The 15,784-nt window shown below is 40.4% G+C and overlaps 1 protein-coding gene across 1 annotated transcript in view; it reads right to left on the minus strand.

Moving 5' to 3' along the window:
- prkci (protein kinase C, iota) overlaps window positions 1-15,784 on the minus strand; it is a 28,983-nt gene that overhangs the window by 10,799 nt on the left and 2,400 nt on the right. Inside the window, 7 exon segments of the mRNA XM_063885138.1 lie at window positions 673-728; window positions 1,810-1,864; window positions 1,963-2,100; window positions 2,422-2,507; window positions 3,356-3,406; window positions 5,883-5,972; window positions 9,350-9,471. Coding sequence (XP_063741208.1) covers window positions 673-728; window positions 1,810-1,864; window positions 1,963-2,100; window positions 2,422-2,507; window positions 3,356-3,406; window positions 5,883-5,972; window positions 9,350-9,471 — 598 coding nt within the window.

The following is a 15,784-nucleotide window of genomic DNA, read 5'->3' on the forward strand; positions in this document are numbered from 1 at the left end:
ATTAAATACCATCGCACTGCCTCCATCAGATTAAGCGATCATTTATATTACTCCTACTACTCTGTAAACCTGATTACCACCTTCACCATTTCCTCACCCATCTTCTCTCCTGCAATGTGATGTAGCAAACCATATCCACTACCTATTCATCTCACCTTCCCACACGTGACAACCCCCATCCCCAGAGTCAGACAAGGAGTCGTAGATAAGATCATTTGGCTTGTACTATTTTATCTGCATCCATCTGAGTCCAACTCGATCCATTTCTTTCCCCCCCAACTACAGCTCCGTTCAACAAACCCCCAAACTACATCCCTGGCCATTAATCAGCCTTGGGTGTTAAGAGCTGTGATAAAAGGTTACTTTATTAGCTCCACCAAAGGAAATCAATACCCCAGCACTGTGAGTGTGCCTACGTCTGCATGCTCTCTATATCACGCATGCACAGCAGTTGGAAGAAGCATCACCCAGATGCACACAATGGCAAAATAAGCAGAAAACCTGCCTCCAATTACAGGTGATTTTATTCTCCCTTCCCCTCTGTTCTCACACAAACAGCGGTGTGTTCTCACTCTAAATATACACACGTATTCATCCATCTATACAACATGACAGATAGACAGACTATGAATCACATATCAACAGTGTTTGAAAAGATTTTCTGCCTCTCACCTCTTTCTCTTCTCCATCGTAAGTCAAGCTTTCTCTGGAGTCTTTATTCTGAGGGCCTGAGAGAAGACGTGACAGACAAGACAGAAGGAGAGGGGGAGGCAAGAGAGGAAAAAAAATATAGCAGAGATGAGAGGAGTGAAAGTAGGTGAGAGACAGTCACACGCTTTCTTCACAGCCCTGCAGTCGTTTCTGTCTGCTCGACTAGAACAGAAAATACCCTTTTCTATCCACCCTTGTTTAACAGAATATTAAAAATCAAAGCGTCTAAAATAATAAGAACAATGCAGCTTTATTCTGTAGTAACAATTAACATAGATGCTTTTTAAAACAGTCTAAATGTTTCTATAGTTGCATCCCAAACGTCCCAGGTGGCCTGTGAGTATTTATAGAGTTTAAACGGCCTCATTCACAGCAGGAACGCCGACTCCAGCCTCAACCACCTGACTGGATTTAAGTCTGGTGATGTTGGTAAACCTGAAGCGCAGCTGACCCAACGTGTACTCTGGGTGGTCGCTGCTAAGCTAACGTTAATACTCTGCTCGGGTCTATAATATATTCCATAAGGATAATGTATATTTTGGTTTACAAGGACACTGATATTCCACTCTATTTTGAACATGACAGTCTTCTAAATTTGGGACAGGTCATGTAAAAAGCATATTCCAAAAAGGCCTTATTTAGGATCTGGGTTTTTATTGGGCTTTTTACTGCAGTGATGTTCTCTTATTGGGATTTGTTGACAATAACAAACATTAATATATCAGCAGCTTTAGCTTTTTAACAATGGCGGTAAAAAGTTGCAGCTTGTTGGTGAATTTATGTCGAAAGAATGGCAAAGAGATTCAGAAGCGTGAGAGAAATAAACCATATTTTAACCACCCAGGACAGATATTTCAGAAATGCAATGAAAGTTACGCAAAGCCTGTGTTTGGAGACCAGTTTGAGTGTCTCTTATGTGCGTATTTTTCTCTATTTATTTAATTCTAAACCAATACTTTTTCCTGTGTGCAATGCTTTTTGAGAAGTGTGTGTGTGTGTGTGTGTGTGTGTGTGTGTGTGTGTGTGTGTGTGTGTGTGTGTGTGTGTGTGTGTGTGTGTGTGTGTGTGTGTGTGTGTGTGTGTGTGTGTGTGTGTTACCTGGCTGTTCAGATTGGTCTAATTGACTCGATGGTTGCCCGGGCATGATTGGATCCTACACAACAACATGTGTCATTAAGTATAATCATCATTGAAACACATAATATCATCTTAAAGTATGTTTAGGTGTCGGACAGTAACGATCCCTCTCACCTGGATCATCGGCCTGCCACATTCCACTGTGACCAGTTTATGGCACTTCTTGTGCACCAGCAGTTTGCAGTTGATGCATTTGTAGCCTTGCCTTCCCAGACCCCAGATCCGGTCTGTACAGATGGCACAGTGGGCTCGCTGCGGAGAGAAAAAATCATCACAAACACATTATACCCCAGGAGACGCTACTGAGGCGGCGATGGCTTCTGGAAGACGGAGCCCTGCTGGCCTACAATCAAATCATTCTGTGTCACCGCCATCCCTCTTCCTCCATCAATCAATACACAGACCAATTACCGAAGAGCGGTGGATGTCTCATTCTCCTTTACTTACACCGGCAGTCACATTGAAATATCTGTTGTGGTTACCTTTTTACAGGAACCACCCCAGATATTTCCACCTTTACAATAATCCAACAATGAAATTGCAAAATGTGTGAGATTCAGCAGCATGCCTCACCCTGTTGAAGCGTTTGGCCTGAAAGGCGTGACCACTGGCGTAGTAAAGCTTCCTCCAGCGCCGCGCTCCACGCCTGTATATAGACTCTGTGGAGGGATAAAAAGAGGAGCTGATTTGCATTTGTGTGTTTATGAGCAGACAAATGCACTCTCTACAGAACTAAAATTCTTCATCTGAACCACCATCTTAAGTTTCAACGGTTTTATTTGGAGAGTAAATTACAAACTGTTGATCTTTGGAAAATGGATTCATCCCCTTCACCTTTCAACATTTCCTTAAAATTCTTGTGAGTCAAACATTTGTAGTACCAGTTTGAATGGGCTCAATTAAGGATCAATAAGAAATTCAAACATGTAAAAGTGTTAAGATATTATTTTAAGGCTGTGATTCAGGAGTATATATTCATTCATAGGCTTGTTGGGACCCTTACGCATATAATCTCCCCCATGTCTACACGATACTAACAGGACAAAATACCCCCAAAATATATATTTACAAAAGTTGCCCCTTAATGTAAAAATGCAAACAATTAAGTTACAAACACAAATGCTGGCCCTGTTGATCAAAATTCATATTTATGTGTTAAGTACTGTAACTTTATACTACGGACTTAAATGTCTAAATTCAGCGTCATCTTTGATTTGAGCTGTTTTCCGCTCTGAATGTAAATTCAGATGTTTAAAAAACTGCATTTACCATTGTTTAATGTGTGTATTCACCTAGGGACACGCTTACATTTCCCATACAGAATTTTTCTTAAAAGGTAAACAAAATTGGTTCATAACCAACTGTTAGTTTTGAACAAACGTAAGTCTTTTTTATCTTTATTTGAGCCCAGAACCATTGCTATTCTAAACTGTCCTTGGTAAAATAATTGTTCCTATAGTTTAATAATTCAAACGTGTAGGTTTTTCATACTAGAGAAGGAACTCACTGTCTTCTCCCGGACACGGCATGCCAGCTTTCTCTGGTATACATGGGAAAACTGTGGAGAAAAACACTGACATTAAATACATCTGTCGAGGGCAATCCTGATCGCATTCATGTGAGGCTGTCTGTGTTCTGATGAGTGTATTCACATCCTCTCAGCGTGGCAGCAGTTACCTGTAGCAAACCTGTCACCTCTAGCAATTTATCGAAATTCACTCATGTTCTTATGATGGAGCAAGTGTGTGTGTGTGTGTGTGTGTGTGTGTGTGTGTGTGTGTGTGTGTGTGTGTGTGTGTGTGTGTGTGTGTGTGTGTGTGTGTGTGTGTGTGTGTGTGTGTGTGTGTGTGTGTGAGCAACATACAGTACACTGAAGAGATGCCATCTTAAGCAGGATGGCTATGATTATCTGTGTGTGAGGGAGAGGTGGTTGGCGGTAGACTGGGGGCAGGGTGAGTCAGAGGCGAGGGGGAGGCTACAGCCGGCAACTTTGTTAACGAGCAGATTTGACGACCCCCCGCGGCGCCGTCACATCCTCCGTTCAGTCTCTCCGTCTCTGACATCCACAGTACTCTTGAACCCTCACCTCTGATTTGATTAAAACATTACATTAACCGCAGAGTCCCCGTCCCCTCTACCCCCGGGTTACATGCTTATACACACAGAGCCTGTCGAACAAATGTTCCCTATCACTACGCATACACAACCCCCGACTCTCACCCTGCGTCTGAGTTAGCACTGACCTCCTGACGCACAAAGTTTTACAAATAGTCGTCGTCAAAGCTCGCCTCAGAGGAGGATGTGAAGTAGCTCAAGGGCCAGTAGACAGACGTCAACAGCGGAAGTCTTCTTCACAGGTCAGTGCGGCATTAACCGTGTGTTTTGATGCGCTTTTGTTGTGTCCGGTATATATACGTCTATGTTCAGACTTGTAAATGCACAGAGAGAATCTAAAAAAGGAAAGGAACTCGAAAGCGAGCAGCATAAACTCGTTATCAAATCCAGAGATGTTTACATCGGTGCTGAGAATGATCTCAACGTGTAATTTACATTTGTATAGGCCTAACATAGTGCAAGAACAGCAAAATAGTAAACATTTCAGACAAATAAACAACTCCAAGTAAATAAAACATCAACTATGTAAAATATAAATGTTTATTTTGCATTACTGTTGGACTGTTTCTTTCAGGTTCTCTATGTATCATTTATTTCCAGGGGTCTGGGGCTCCAACACATGTCTTGGTTTCATTTACATTCAAGCTTCTATTCATTTAATAAAAAATAATAAAAAGCCAATTGTAGATTGCTGGTAAATTGCCTGGAATACCGGAGCATGCCGTAGTGTTTGTCTAGCAGCCGAGCACTTTTTTAAAATCCACAGTAAAAATGTGCTGCTACTGAAAGGCTCATTCTCCAACAAATGATATGAAAATTGCAGTGAAATTCATAAATGATTAAATCTTTCCTTTTTATACATTTAGATATTTGGCCAAGACTCTCGGGCTATTGGGAATGCTTGGATGACACAAGTGGGAAATAATGTCGGGTTTGAAAACAATGAAATAAAGATGCTGTGCAGCGGGAGAACACTGATTCTGAATTTGAACGTTAACCTAGCGACTGAAACTTCAAACTATTAAATTCAGCAAATTTAAACTTCCCCTCTGTGGGACGAATGAAGGTATTTTGATTCAGATTCTATTCTTTACGGCGCTACGGGGAGTGAAGTTGTTTCGGCAGCTGTTGTTGGGCTCGACTCCCGGGTCGTGAAGCTTGGAGATCGCCATGGCAACTGCACGACTAACCTGCTACGGCGCAGGTTCACACGTCTTCAATAAAGAGACAGAGCTTCTCACAAACAGAAAGATAACTTACATCACTAAATACATGAAAGAAAACTGTTGAGTTGCTTTACAATTATTTAACTCCCGACTGGGTTTCTTCCACGTGTCGATGTACCAACATGGTTTTAACTGTTCAAATCATATATTCATTAATGTTTTATTACTATGAAACAATAAGGCAAAACATTATATCCTTATTTCCACACTAATGTATAGTGTTCCCAGAGTTTGTTATTCTATTTTTATTATGCCATTATTTATAAACTGATATTTCGGTTTCATCTTATCAAATTAGGAACTAGTCATTGTTATGATGCCATCTGTAATTGACAGCTCCATCGGGTTCACATATAGGCGCTCATAAATGGAAAGAAAGCAGCTTTTGACCTTGATTTTTATTATTTAAATGAGGTGAGGATTAATTGTATTATTAAGGAGATTTACATAAAATATTTTGCATGGTCCTTTTATTATTAGCAGTAGAGACTAAATGCCTGCAGTTAATAATTGTTTTCTTGCCAAATACGTCCGGATGACTGTGATATTTTCAGGAGCAGGGATTTAAAAACAACACGCTCCTCATGTTTACCTCTTACTGACAAAGCACGTGGTGTGAATCCTACCACATACCGGACACAAGGACATCCTGCCAGTTAAACCCTGAAGGTGTGTGTAAGCAGTGAGGCTCACCGTGGATAATGAGCTCCGAGTCTTTGTTGACTTCGTAGAGGCGCAGAGCTTCGTCCAGCTCCAGCTGAGAGGACACGGTGCAGGGGTCACCTGAGCAGCAGAGGAGAGACAACATGTCATTAAAGAGGAAAGACACCAGGAGAAACCAGCAGCAGGGCGGCATCAGAGAGTGTTTTTATATCCTCTGAACTAAACGGATTCCTGTGAAACCTACATCAAATACAGAAAATATGTTATATATCATGTTAGAACATTTGGAAGGGCAACGCAGTGAGAGGACAGGCTCTGAAGTGAGAGGGTGGACAGTGTTTGTCCTTGTAGGAGAAGGAAAATGTGTCTGAAGTTGACAAACGAAATGTTCAGCCGAGTAAACTGACTATTTATTTCAGTTTATGTTTATGATACAAGTTATAGAACACTTAGTTGGACATTAATCTGCATCTATTTCTGTTATTATAAAATAGAGTTAAGATTTGAGGCTTTTTTTACGTCATACGATAAACTCAACACATTTAGGTTTGAGGGTTTTTTTGGACATCACAACCCATTTGAAGAGGAATTTTTATTATTTGATAAAAGAATGGTTAGATTAATAAGACAAATAAAAAAGTTGCAGTCTTTCATCCATCTGAAACATTTCCTGTTTTTTTTTAATCTTGTCTAGAACACGTCACAATAACCAAAGATCAATGTTAATTATGTGCTCCTCATTCTGTGCTTGTATTGTCCTAACTTTAATCCATTTTTTTTGCTGTAATTTCTCTTTTTTATCTTCACAAAACATCATGTTTGGAATCCGGTAAGAGGGAGCAGTCTTATATGCATGACATCTATAGATATGATAATTGCAAGAAACACAATCTGGCTAGGTTAGTTTTAATCACAGAGAACAACAGGACCGAGTAAAAACAATTACCCTGTACATTGCAAAGTATTATTCAGAGCAAAAGGTTAATTATACAGCAGAGTGGCATGACATTTAAAAACCTGTGTATTGCAATACGTGAACTTTGAGAGAATCATGGGAAAAGGTGTAAGAGCAAACTGTCAGGATGAGGCAGTGAGGCAGGACCGTGACACTGGCAGTCGACGCTGCCATTCATATCATTTCCTTTTAAATGTACCTGCCTATTTGCACGGTGATCCATCTAAGTCAATAATTAAAATAACACTCAGAAGCAGATCTAATTATTTCCTTATCAGTAACAGAGACGGGTGACGCATTCAGAGAGCCAGTGAGGGCTGACAGTGGATCTATTCTTAGTGCTCTACCTAACTAATCACAACTAGAAACCGCTGACTTTATAAATAACTTGAGAACAGAAACTATGACACACTCGGCAGATTTAAAAAGATTAAAACTTCTGGAGGTTGACAGAAAACTAGAACGTGTGGGAGGATGAAATCTCGTCTGGTTTTATCTGAAAGTTTTGGTTTCCGGAGGACTCATTAAGGTCAAAATACAAACAGGAAGAGAGACTATTTACAGTACATTCAAAGCGCTGATAAGGATGAAACACACCAATTTATTTGTCCCAACGTCAGTCAGTTCAGTATACTTCTCCCCTGCACTGAATTATGTACTTTGAAGTCAGCCGACAAGATTACATTTATTTTACCCTCGTAGTTTTGTGGCTTGGGGTAGAGTTGCAATCATTTTTTTGTGACTAAAATCTTACAGCTGCAGCATTCGTTCAACAAACTTCTTTGAAATAGTAGATTACAAGAAAGATGGCCCCGTCTGTTATATTTATTACATTAAAGAGGACATATTAAGCTTATTTTCAGGTTCATATATTTGTATGTTGTGACATGTTTTGTGACATTTCTGCTGCAGCACCTCTTTTCACCCTCTTTTCGCCCAGTCTGCTCTGTGATTGGTTAACTGGCTGGTTTTTTGTGATTGATCAAATGCTTAGAGATTCCCGCCCCTTAAGACTTATTTAAGGGTCAGCGTCGATGTGACGCAGCTGTGAACATTCATAGTTCTGTGTCGGGTTTACGTGATGCAATGCAATTCGTCGCCACAACGGTAGGGGGCGCACTGTTTTTTGCTAAGATTGACCAAGATTCTTTTGACATCTGTCGTCGTCGCTCCTTGTATTTGTTTACCAGACGTTCTTCTGCTTGGTCTATTCTAGCGTTTTTTTTAAATGGCAGTCTTGGTGGATTGTAGGAATTGAAAACCGGGGAAAAGCAAAATGATGGAAATGACGTTTGTCGTTTTAGCGGACCAATCACAGCCCTTACGGCTGCGTCACCTCGACGCAAGGTTACAATTTTTGGGAAGTGCACGCAACGACGCAACGGGTCCGTAAGGTCCCTTGCGTTGTGTCGACGCTGAACCATATATCGGCCTTCAGTCTATCACGTACAATGTGTTGGAGCGCTAGTCAATAGAAGTGCGAGTGACACACAGTGATGTCACTATGTTATTGAAATAAACAAAGGACGCCAGGCGTTTCAAGCATGAGGGATCTTTGAGATTTTAGCCTTTGCCGACCATTTACATGCACAAAAAGCTATATAACACACGACAGGAAACCCCCCCAAAATCCTAATAGGGCCTCTCTAAACCCAGAGTTAACTGAGTGTTCATGAACCACAGATAAATGCACTAATTATTGTGATAATGACGAGCGTTTGTGCATAGGGAGCTGTGTGCATGGGGTTCCCATGGTCAGGGCAGCAGGAGTGAACTTCATTTTGACCATCAAGCAGCTTTCCTTCCTCAGACACACTAATGACTCCAGTGATTGTATGTGGGTGGCAACTAGTGGGAGCTCTTGTGAGTCTAATGAGTTCGGGCAGGCTGACCTTATCCTGAGCACAGCGGTCTGACGGCTCCATCTTTCCGATGACACTATTACTGCTGCCTGACTAACTGACTGACGACGAGGAATTGAGTGTGGGGATGTACTTTTTCTTGACTGACGGAAAGAGACTGAGCCCTGAGGTCAAAGTGACAGGGAAGTGCATGCTTACAGTATGTGAGCATGTGTTCATTTTAACACATCAAATGCTGTCAAACGTAACCTCTGTTTAACCTTAATGACGTCACAAGTGACCATGACAGGATTTTAGTTTAGTTAATTACAAGCTCCATGGTGTATTCTGGCTTAAACCTCATTTTAAACAAGTTTTATTTATTTATCTTAAATGATATAGGCAGCCTATTTCAATGACTAATACACAAAGGCAAGACGGCACTGACTAGATGAAATGTATGTTCAAATACTCTGATAACTAATAACAGTTTTCTTTAAACCCTTAAATTAGTTTCAAATCTATCAAATTCTACGAATAAAATGAAAGAAAAAAACATGAAAAGATATACAAACTATCAGGGTCATTCGACACAGGGCTAAGACAAAAAAAAGCTGACAAAGTTGACAGTACTAAAATCAGACATGGAGAGAAACAGTGAGGGATGCAGGGATGAGAAGTTGGGAGGTGGGGGGCTTTACCTTCCTCATCGATCCACTTCATGGTGAAGAGCTGCTCGTTGTCCATGGAGCACATGTCCTTCACCTCCCCGTAGAGACCCTCGTATGAGATGGACGGCTCAAAATGAGTGATCATGATGTCCCTGCACAGGAGAGAAATAGGATGAGCATTCTATCCGACTCCGCTGATCACTCGGAAATCACCAATTCAGTTTGTTGATTGAATTACCACCGAGTAAACAGATCGGGCTATGATGGGACTTACCCGCATACTAACCCTGTCGAATGTCTTTGAGTTGCTTTATAAATAAAATGTTATATTGTTATTTTGAAACACTTTTTCATTGACAATGTCATAACAGATTTGTGTGTGTTGTGTTGAGTCCTTGGGTTTATGAAAGTGCTATAGATGGATGGATGGATGGATGGATGGATAAAGGTACTTTATTGATCCCAATTTGGGAAATGTTTGTATTGCAGCAACAAAAAGACAAGGCATTTTACGTTACAATAGAAATAAAATAGCATTACATTTTTTTTAAAGTCAAAAATATACATGTCGGACTACAAATGTACCAAAAATATAAACAAAAACAAAACATAAAGCAGGATATTATATATACATTAAGTGTGTAAGGTATGGAACATTAAATAGAATATCAGTGTAAAATGTACAGTGTGGTTTGAGTCTAGTTATCACAGTGAAGCCATGGAGCAGAGAGTGATCTGCTTTCAGTTATTATTGTCATCAGTTACATTTCTTCAAGACTTGGAATCTGATTTCAAACCAAGAGCCACCCATGTCATTGTATTACATGTTTCCATTGAGTTCCTTGTAAACAAGTATACAGATTTTAAATTATTGATGGCCACCGTAGATATAGGAAACATCAATGATAAATGAAGTCAGATTGTGCTTCCTGTTATATCTAGCAGGCTTTTCCCCCCTTTTAAAGCAAGTGATTAATCCACTGTTTGTTAACAATAAATCGCCAATTCCAATTTTGGATTCGAATGTTCTTTTTTTCTAGGAATTATAATAAATAGAACACAACTTTTCTTTCGTTGTCACTCGTAGAAAAACTGTAAAAACCAGATTTTTGATGGAGAAAAAGAAAGATGGGAGAAAGCGTCTTTTTTTTCTAAGCCAAATGCTGCGGTGTGTGTGAGTCACAGTTTCGCAGTCTGTCACATTTAGGTGTGCATTCATCTGTAGAGCATGATTGTGGGTGTGAGAAAAAGAGTGAAAAACAGTGAGTGAGAGACGCACTCTAAAGCAGAATGAATCACAGAAGATGGTTGTCGTCGCCCTGGTCGATTCATGCCATCACTTCCCGGAAAGCAGTCAGACAACTTGGCTTAATCAACAAGCTCCTCATGACACTCTGTCTCTTCAGTTCACACAGACACTCAAACACCGTAGGTGGGATCATCTACCCCTTAACATTTCATCGCGCCCTTGGGATTGATGTCCCTTATTCCCAGCCTCAGCAATATTTACAACTCAGAGATGAGGGATGGAGATGGTACTCTCTTATACAGGTCTTCAGGCGACACGGGGTCTGGCAGAAGGGGCCGAAACAAGGGCATAAGAACGGTAAACCAGCCGGGGAGTGACCTGCAAGGACAAGGACCTCTCACCCTCCCTTTACTGCCATCGTCAAAGAAGAACCCCGGTTTTCATCAACCTGAGAGCTTTACAGCGGGATGATAAAACCCCAAACGCATGGAGCAAACAACACACACTTTCAAGGACATCTGCTGTAAAAGTCCAAGGACAGTCAGAGTGTGTAAGGTCACTGTAGGGTCGGAAACTGCCAGGAGCAAACACACGCAAATAATACCACAGTGTGATTTATAGGGCTGTAACCAAGTGCTATTCTTTTTACATTCAAAGCATTTATGACTTTTTCAAATGAAGCTTTTAATATCTGTTTTCATATTAAGTGACATCACCATAAGAACAAAACGTTAAATCCTCTCATTAGTTTTTTTGTTAAATCAACACACTCTTACAAAACAACTCATACAGAAGGAAAAGCCAAAAGTGGATAAAATAATGACGACAAACATATTTTGTTGTTGTGGATATAATGTTATAAATGGTGCCATTAGCGTGGTAGCAAACAGGAGCGTAAATGTTTGTGTTTTTGAAAGAATAAACATTAGTAATATATTGTTTTATGAACATGTTGTGAATTTATAAAAGGGATTACATCTATCTTTTAAAATGAATATTTATTGTTGCCTGCGCTCTGGATTTATTGGAAATCTTTGGAGTTGAAAACGTTCCTAATGGATCTAATTTTAAAAATAAATATATCAATATCATTGGAGTCTTATCTTAATCTTCGACTCTGCAAAGATACCAGGTCGAAACAGAATACAATGATTGTTGATTTACATGCGAGATGTCAGCATCATGAATGAAGCTTCCATCGATTCAGTTCCAGCAGTGCAGATTCCACGCAGCATGTATTAAACTGTCTTGAGTGAAAATCCCGCGTAAAGAATTAGGAAACCCTTCTGAGCTAAACTGATGTAATGATCGGACTGATGCCTCCCTCTTCTCCCTCTCCCTCCATCCTGCTGGTGTTAATCATTGCCTGTGAGGACCTGCATGGCAGCTACTTCCTCCTGAAGGCCTGATAACATCAGGAGATAGACCGTGTATGAACAAACTCACACACACAGCACACTAAAAGGTTCCCACACTGTGACTGTAGACTGTACCGGCACGCATTAATAGCAGCAGGCCACTTTAACTGTGTCACGTGCGACTGGACCTGAGCCGAGCGTGTGTTCATTAAACACCGAGTCTGCGGTGTAGTTAAAGTTTAGCTGCGTCTCAGGTGACCAAACAACATCCTTTGTGCCACAGATACAGGCTACGCTAATGGATAGCACTTACAGGCAAGTGGCAGGGACTACAAAGAGATTCAAATATATTTAAAGCAGGAACACAAAACAAAAATAACCTAAAGACAAGCTTGATGATTGATGAATCACTTCAGTCGTTTATTAAAGCAGGAATGCCAAATATCTCCTGTAAAGCTGAAACACTTTTTCAAAAAAGGTATTCTTACCTAGGATGGACAGAAAATGTATTGATTTTTAAGGAAATTATGCCAAACTTTCGCTGTATCCAGCTGATCGAATGAGATAATCAGCCGCTGTTCTATAAAACACAACACATATTTTGGCATTGAATGTCAACTTTGGCCTCTGGAATTTGATAGGCTTTTATTACAGGTTATGGGCAGTTGTAAAAGCAGCTAAACGGAAACATTTACTGGAAAATAACTGACGTTAACAATGAATGTTAGTTGCAGCTTTCATTTTCTATTTTTTCTTTGTTTTGTATCGATTTAAACACAATTTATTTGGGTTTGAGACGGACGGAGAAGTTAGGCATGTCTTAAGTTGAGAACATGATGCTTTGATTCGTCTTTACAAAAATATTGATAGACTTTAACGATCAGTCTTTCAGGTCATTTTTTTACAAATACATAAGATTATCTGGTGCAAAATCATGCTGGTTTTCTTTGACTTTTAGGATGTTTGGCATTTTACACTATTTACTTCCATTTAACAGCCCAAGCAGATCTACCCAAAAATGCTAATTGAACCTGGAGTTCAAATGGCAATATTTTAAAAACGAGGTTGACAAGCAGGAAGCTGTTGGGTGACTTATGACAGTATGCATGTTTTAACAATTCACAATGTAAATATATCCATCAGTCTTCTAAAAAGGAACCTCATAGTTATCTTCAGAAAGAAAGGATCTCTGACGAAGGAAACCGAGTGGTGCGATTCCTCAGAGTGACTAAGGCAGAAGGATTTTGCATCGAGAGGTTGGACGCTCATCACTGCTGAGTAACTGGGAGGTTGCAGCATTCCTCACAGACCTGGCATTCCTCTGCTGCTGCTTACAGTAAAGCCAAATTAAAATGAGGAAGAAGAGGAGGAGGAGGAGGAGGAGGAGGAGGAGGAGGAGGAGGAGGAGGAGAGTGCCGGCCTGTGCCCCTGGCGTCTGGTCTGCCGTGAGTAGTACTATGGAGCCCCATCTGGCCAACATGAAGCCATTTGCCGGTGAGGAGCACTCAAGCAGGAGGAAGGGTCTGCCTGCCTCTCTGGGCTTCTATGAAAACCTCGGACCCTCTGTCTCCCCGTCACGGAAGTGCTATCCCCCATGTCTCTTTCTTTTACACTCAAAGAGTGATATAGTTGAATTATAGTTTTTATTATTGTGGTTATACAAATGGTGACGTTAAAGCGCAAACATTTTAGGCTTCAGAGAAAGCATTGTTTTTTCGGCAGGATAAACATTACAAATAAAGACAGAAGCAGAATATTGTCTTTGTTCTGTTTGTTTTGTGTTGCTTGTTGAAATATTGTAATGATTATATCTAATTATGATTATCAATCATCTTCACCCAACCACCCTGCAGACGCTCTGATATCAAGAATCTGCCTGACTCGTCACAAACAAATACAGAAGAAGAATGATGAAGTTATCAGAAGAGCCAACAGGGTATGGGTGAAAGAAAACATAGGCTGCAGGATGCTGTGGTCTCCAGGCAACACGGCCATCCTGCTGTGCTGAACATGAGCGAGTCTGGCTCCGACTGAAAAAGCCCTCCTGCCGAGCCTGAGACAGAGTCACTGAGAACGACTGGCCGGCGCGCTGACGCTAACACAGTGTGCAGGACGTGCAGACGCTGCATCACACAACACACGTACGTTAGCGCAGACTCGTAAGTCAAGATGTGTGTCAGCGGACGGGTGGGTGAGGGGTGTACGACTTTGTGGTTGAGTGCTCGCAGGGCTTTCAGAGCAAAAAGTAAATGGCACGACAACGAACGCTTCCCATATTTTAAACAAAGCTGAGCCTTGAAGCACTGATGCAGATGGCAGGGTCTTTGAAAGAGAAGAGCAACTCCTTTCAAAAGAGGAGAGTATCTGAACTGCTTCGTCGAGCCAGTGTAATCCCAGTTTCCTGCCAAACAACATGCCTCGCACAGGAATCCTGAAGTTGATCTGGCACATAAGAAGCCTCTTGTTAGTCTTTGGCAGCTCGGCATAATAATGTTTTTTTTCTGGCCTGTCACTGGCAGTAACATCGACCCACCACCGTATAAACAGCTTAGCATTTTTGTAAGATAAAACTTTTTCTTAGGAATGCTGAGCTGACTAAAAAGTTTTTGTTTCAATATTTTCTCAAATTAAGTTAGCTGAACTCCTGGGCTCACGCAAACAGATTCCTCCACCTAGGTAAACATGTGGTTGAACATCAACCCGCACAGGAGGTATACTACATATGGGAACTCCTGCGGGTCCATTATGGAAAAACAAAGTCCTTCACATAACATTGGATAGCTAAAAATAAAGCTTAACTAAAATGTGATTCATTAATTACCTTCAAATGAACGTCTGCACATCATTCATTTGCTGTAGGAGCAGGATCAAAGTTCATACAGGCTTTGATAAACTGTGTTCTCTATGTAAAGACTTATCATAAAAACAATACATTTTCAGCTGTCAAAAACATTCCCTTGTGCCCAATTAAAACCCTTCATATACATACGAAAGAGTGTAGGTAGCAATACATGACAAGCAATCAAGGAAGACATGTCAAGCAGGCCATATATACGTTCCTCCGTATAAGTGGGCACTGAGCAGCTGTATTATATAAGAAAAGTTTGATAAATTAAATACTGATACAAAAAGATACCGGGCTTGGTATTAATAGATATGTTGGATAAGTAGTGGAGCAAGAAAAGGATCAGCTGGTATTTACAAAATGTTACACTGTAAATAATAACAGATTTCCTAAAAATTCTTTATAACTACACAAAATTGAAAACGGTTAACTGCATCCGAAGCATAATGCAATGAAACAGAAGTATCGATATTTCAAATAATTAAAACCAGAAATAATTTATTATAATTCAAAATGAAAACATATACTTTCTTTTAAATGAGAGGATTTGGTGTTTTCTCTTTTTTTATAAAACAATAAACTGGTTATTATTCAGTTATTGAACTACGGAAGGGAAAGAAACCCACAAAGCGGTCAATTGGTGCCCTGGGAAACTGTGACGGACACATTTTATTCAAAATCAATCACTTGAGAAAATAAAGAAATGAATTGATGATAAAAAAGTGTTGTTGTTGGAAGTGCAACCAAATTGAATTTGCAATCCATCTGCTGGTACTGTACAGATCAATATCTGTCAGTCTCAGTCATTTACACTTCTCTATTGGCTATCAGCCTGAATGAGAGGAAAATGAAGAGGAGCCGGTGACAGGCCGAGACTGCTACAGGCTGACACCAGTCTGCTGATGTTAACACTGACAGACAGCAGACATGCAAATAGGCATGAATGGACTTAAAACAAGACACTATACTAAGACTGATGGAGAGAGTAGATGGTCATGCAGAGAATATGTTTT

Source organism: Eleginops maclovinus, chromosome 6 (assembly GCF_036324505.1).
Source record: "Eleginops maclovinus isolate JMC-PN-2008 ecotype Puerto Natales chromosome 6, JC_Emac_rtc_rv5, whole genome shotgun sequence".
Lineage (NCBI taxonomy): Eukaryota > Metazoa > Chordata > Actinopteri > Perciformes > Eleginopidae > Eleginops > Eleginops maclovinus.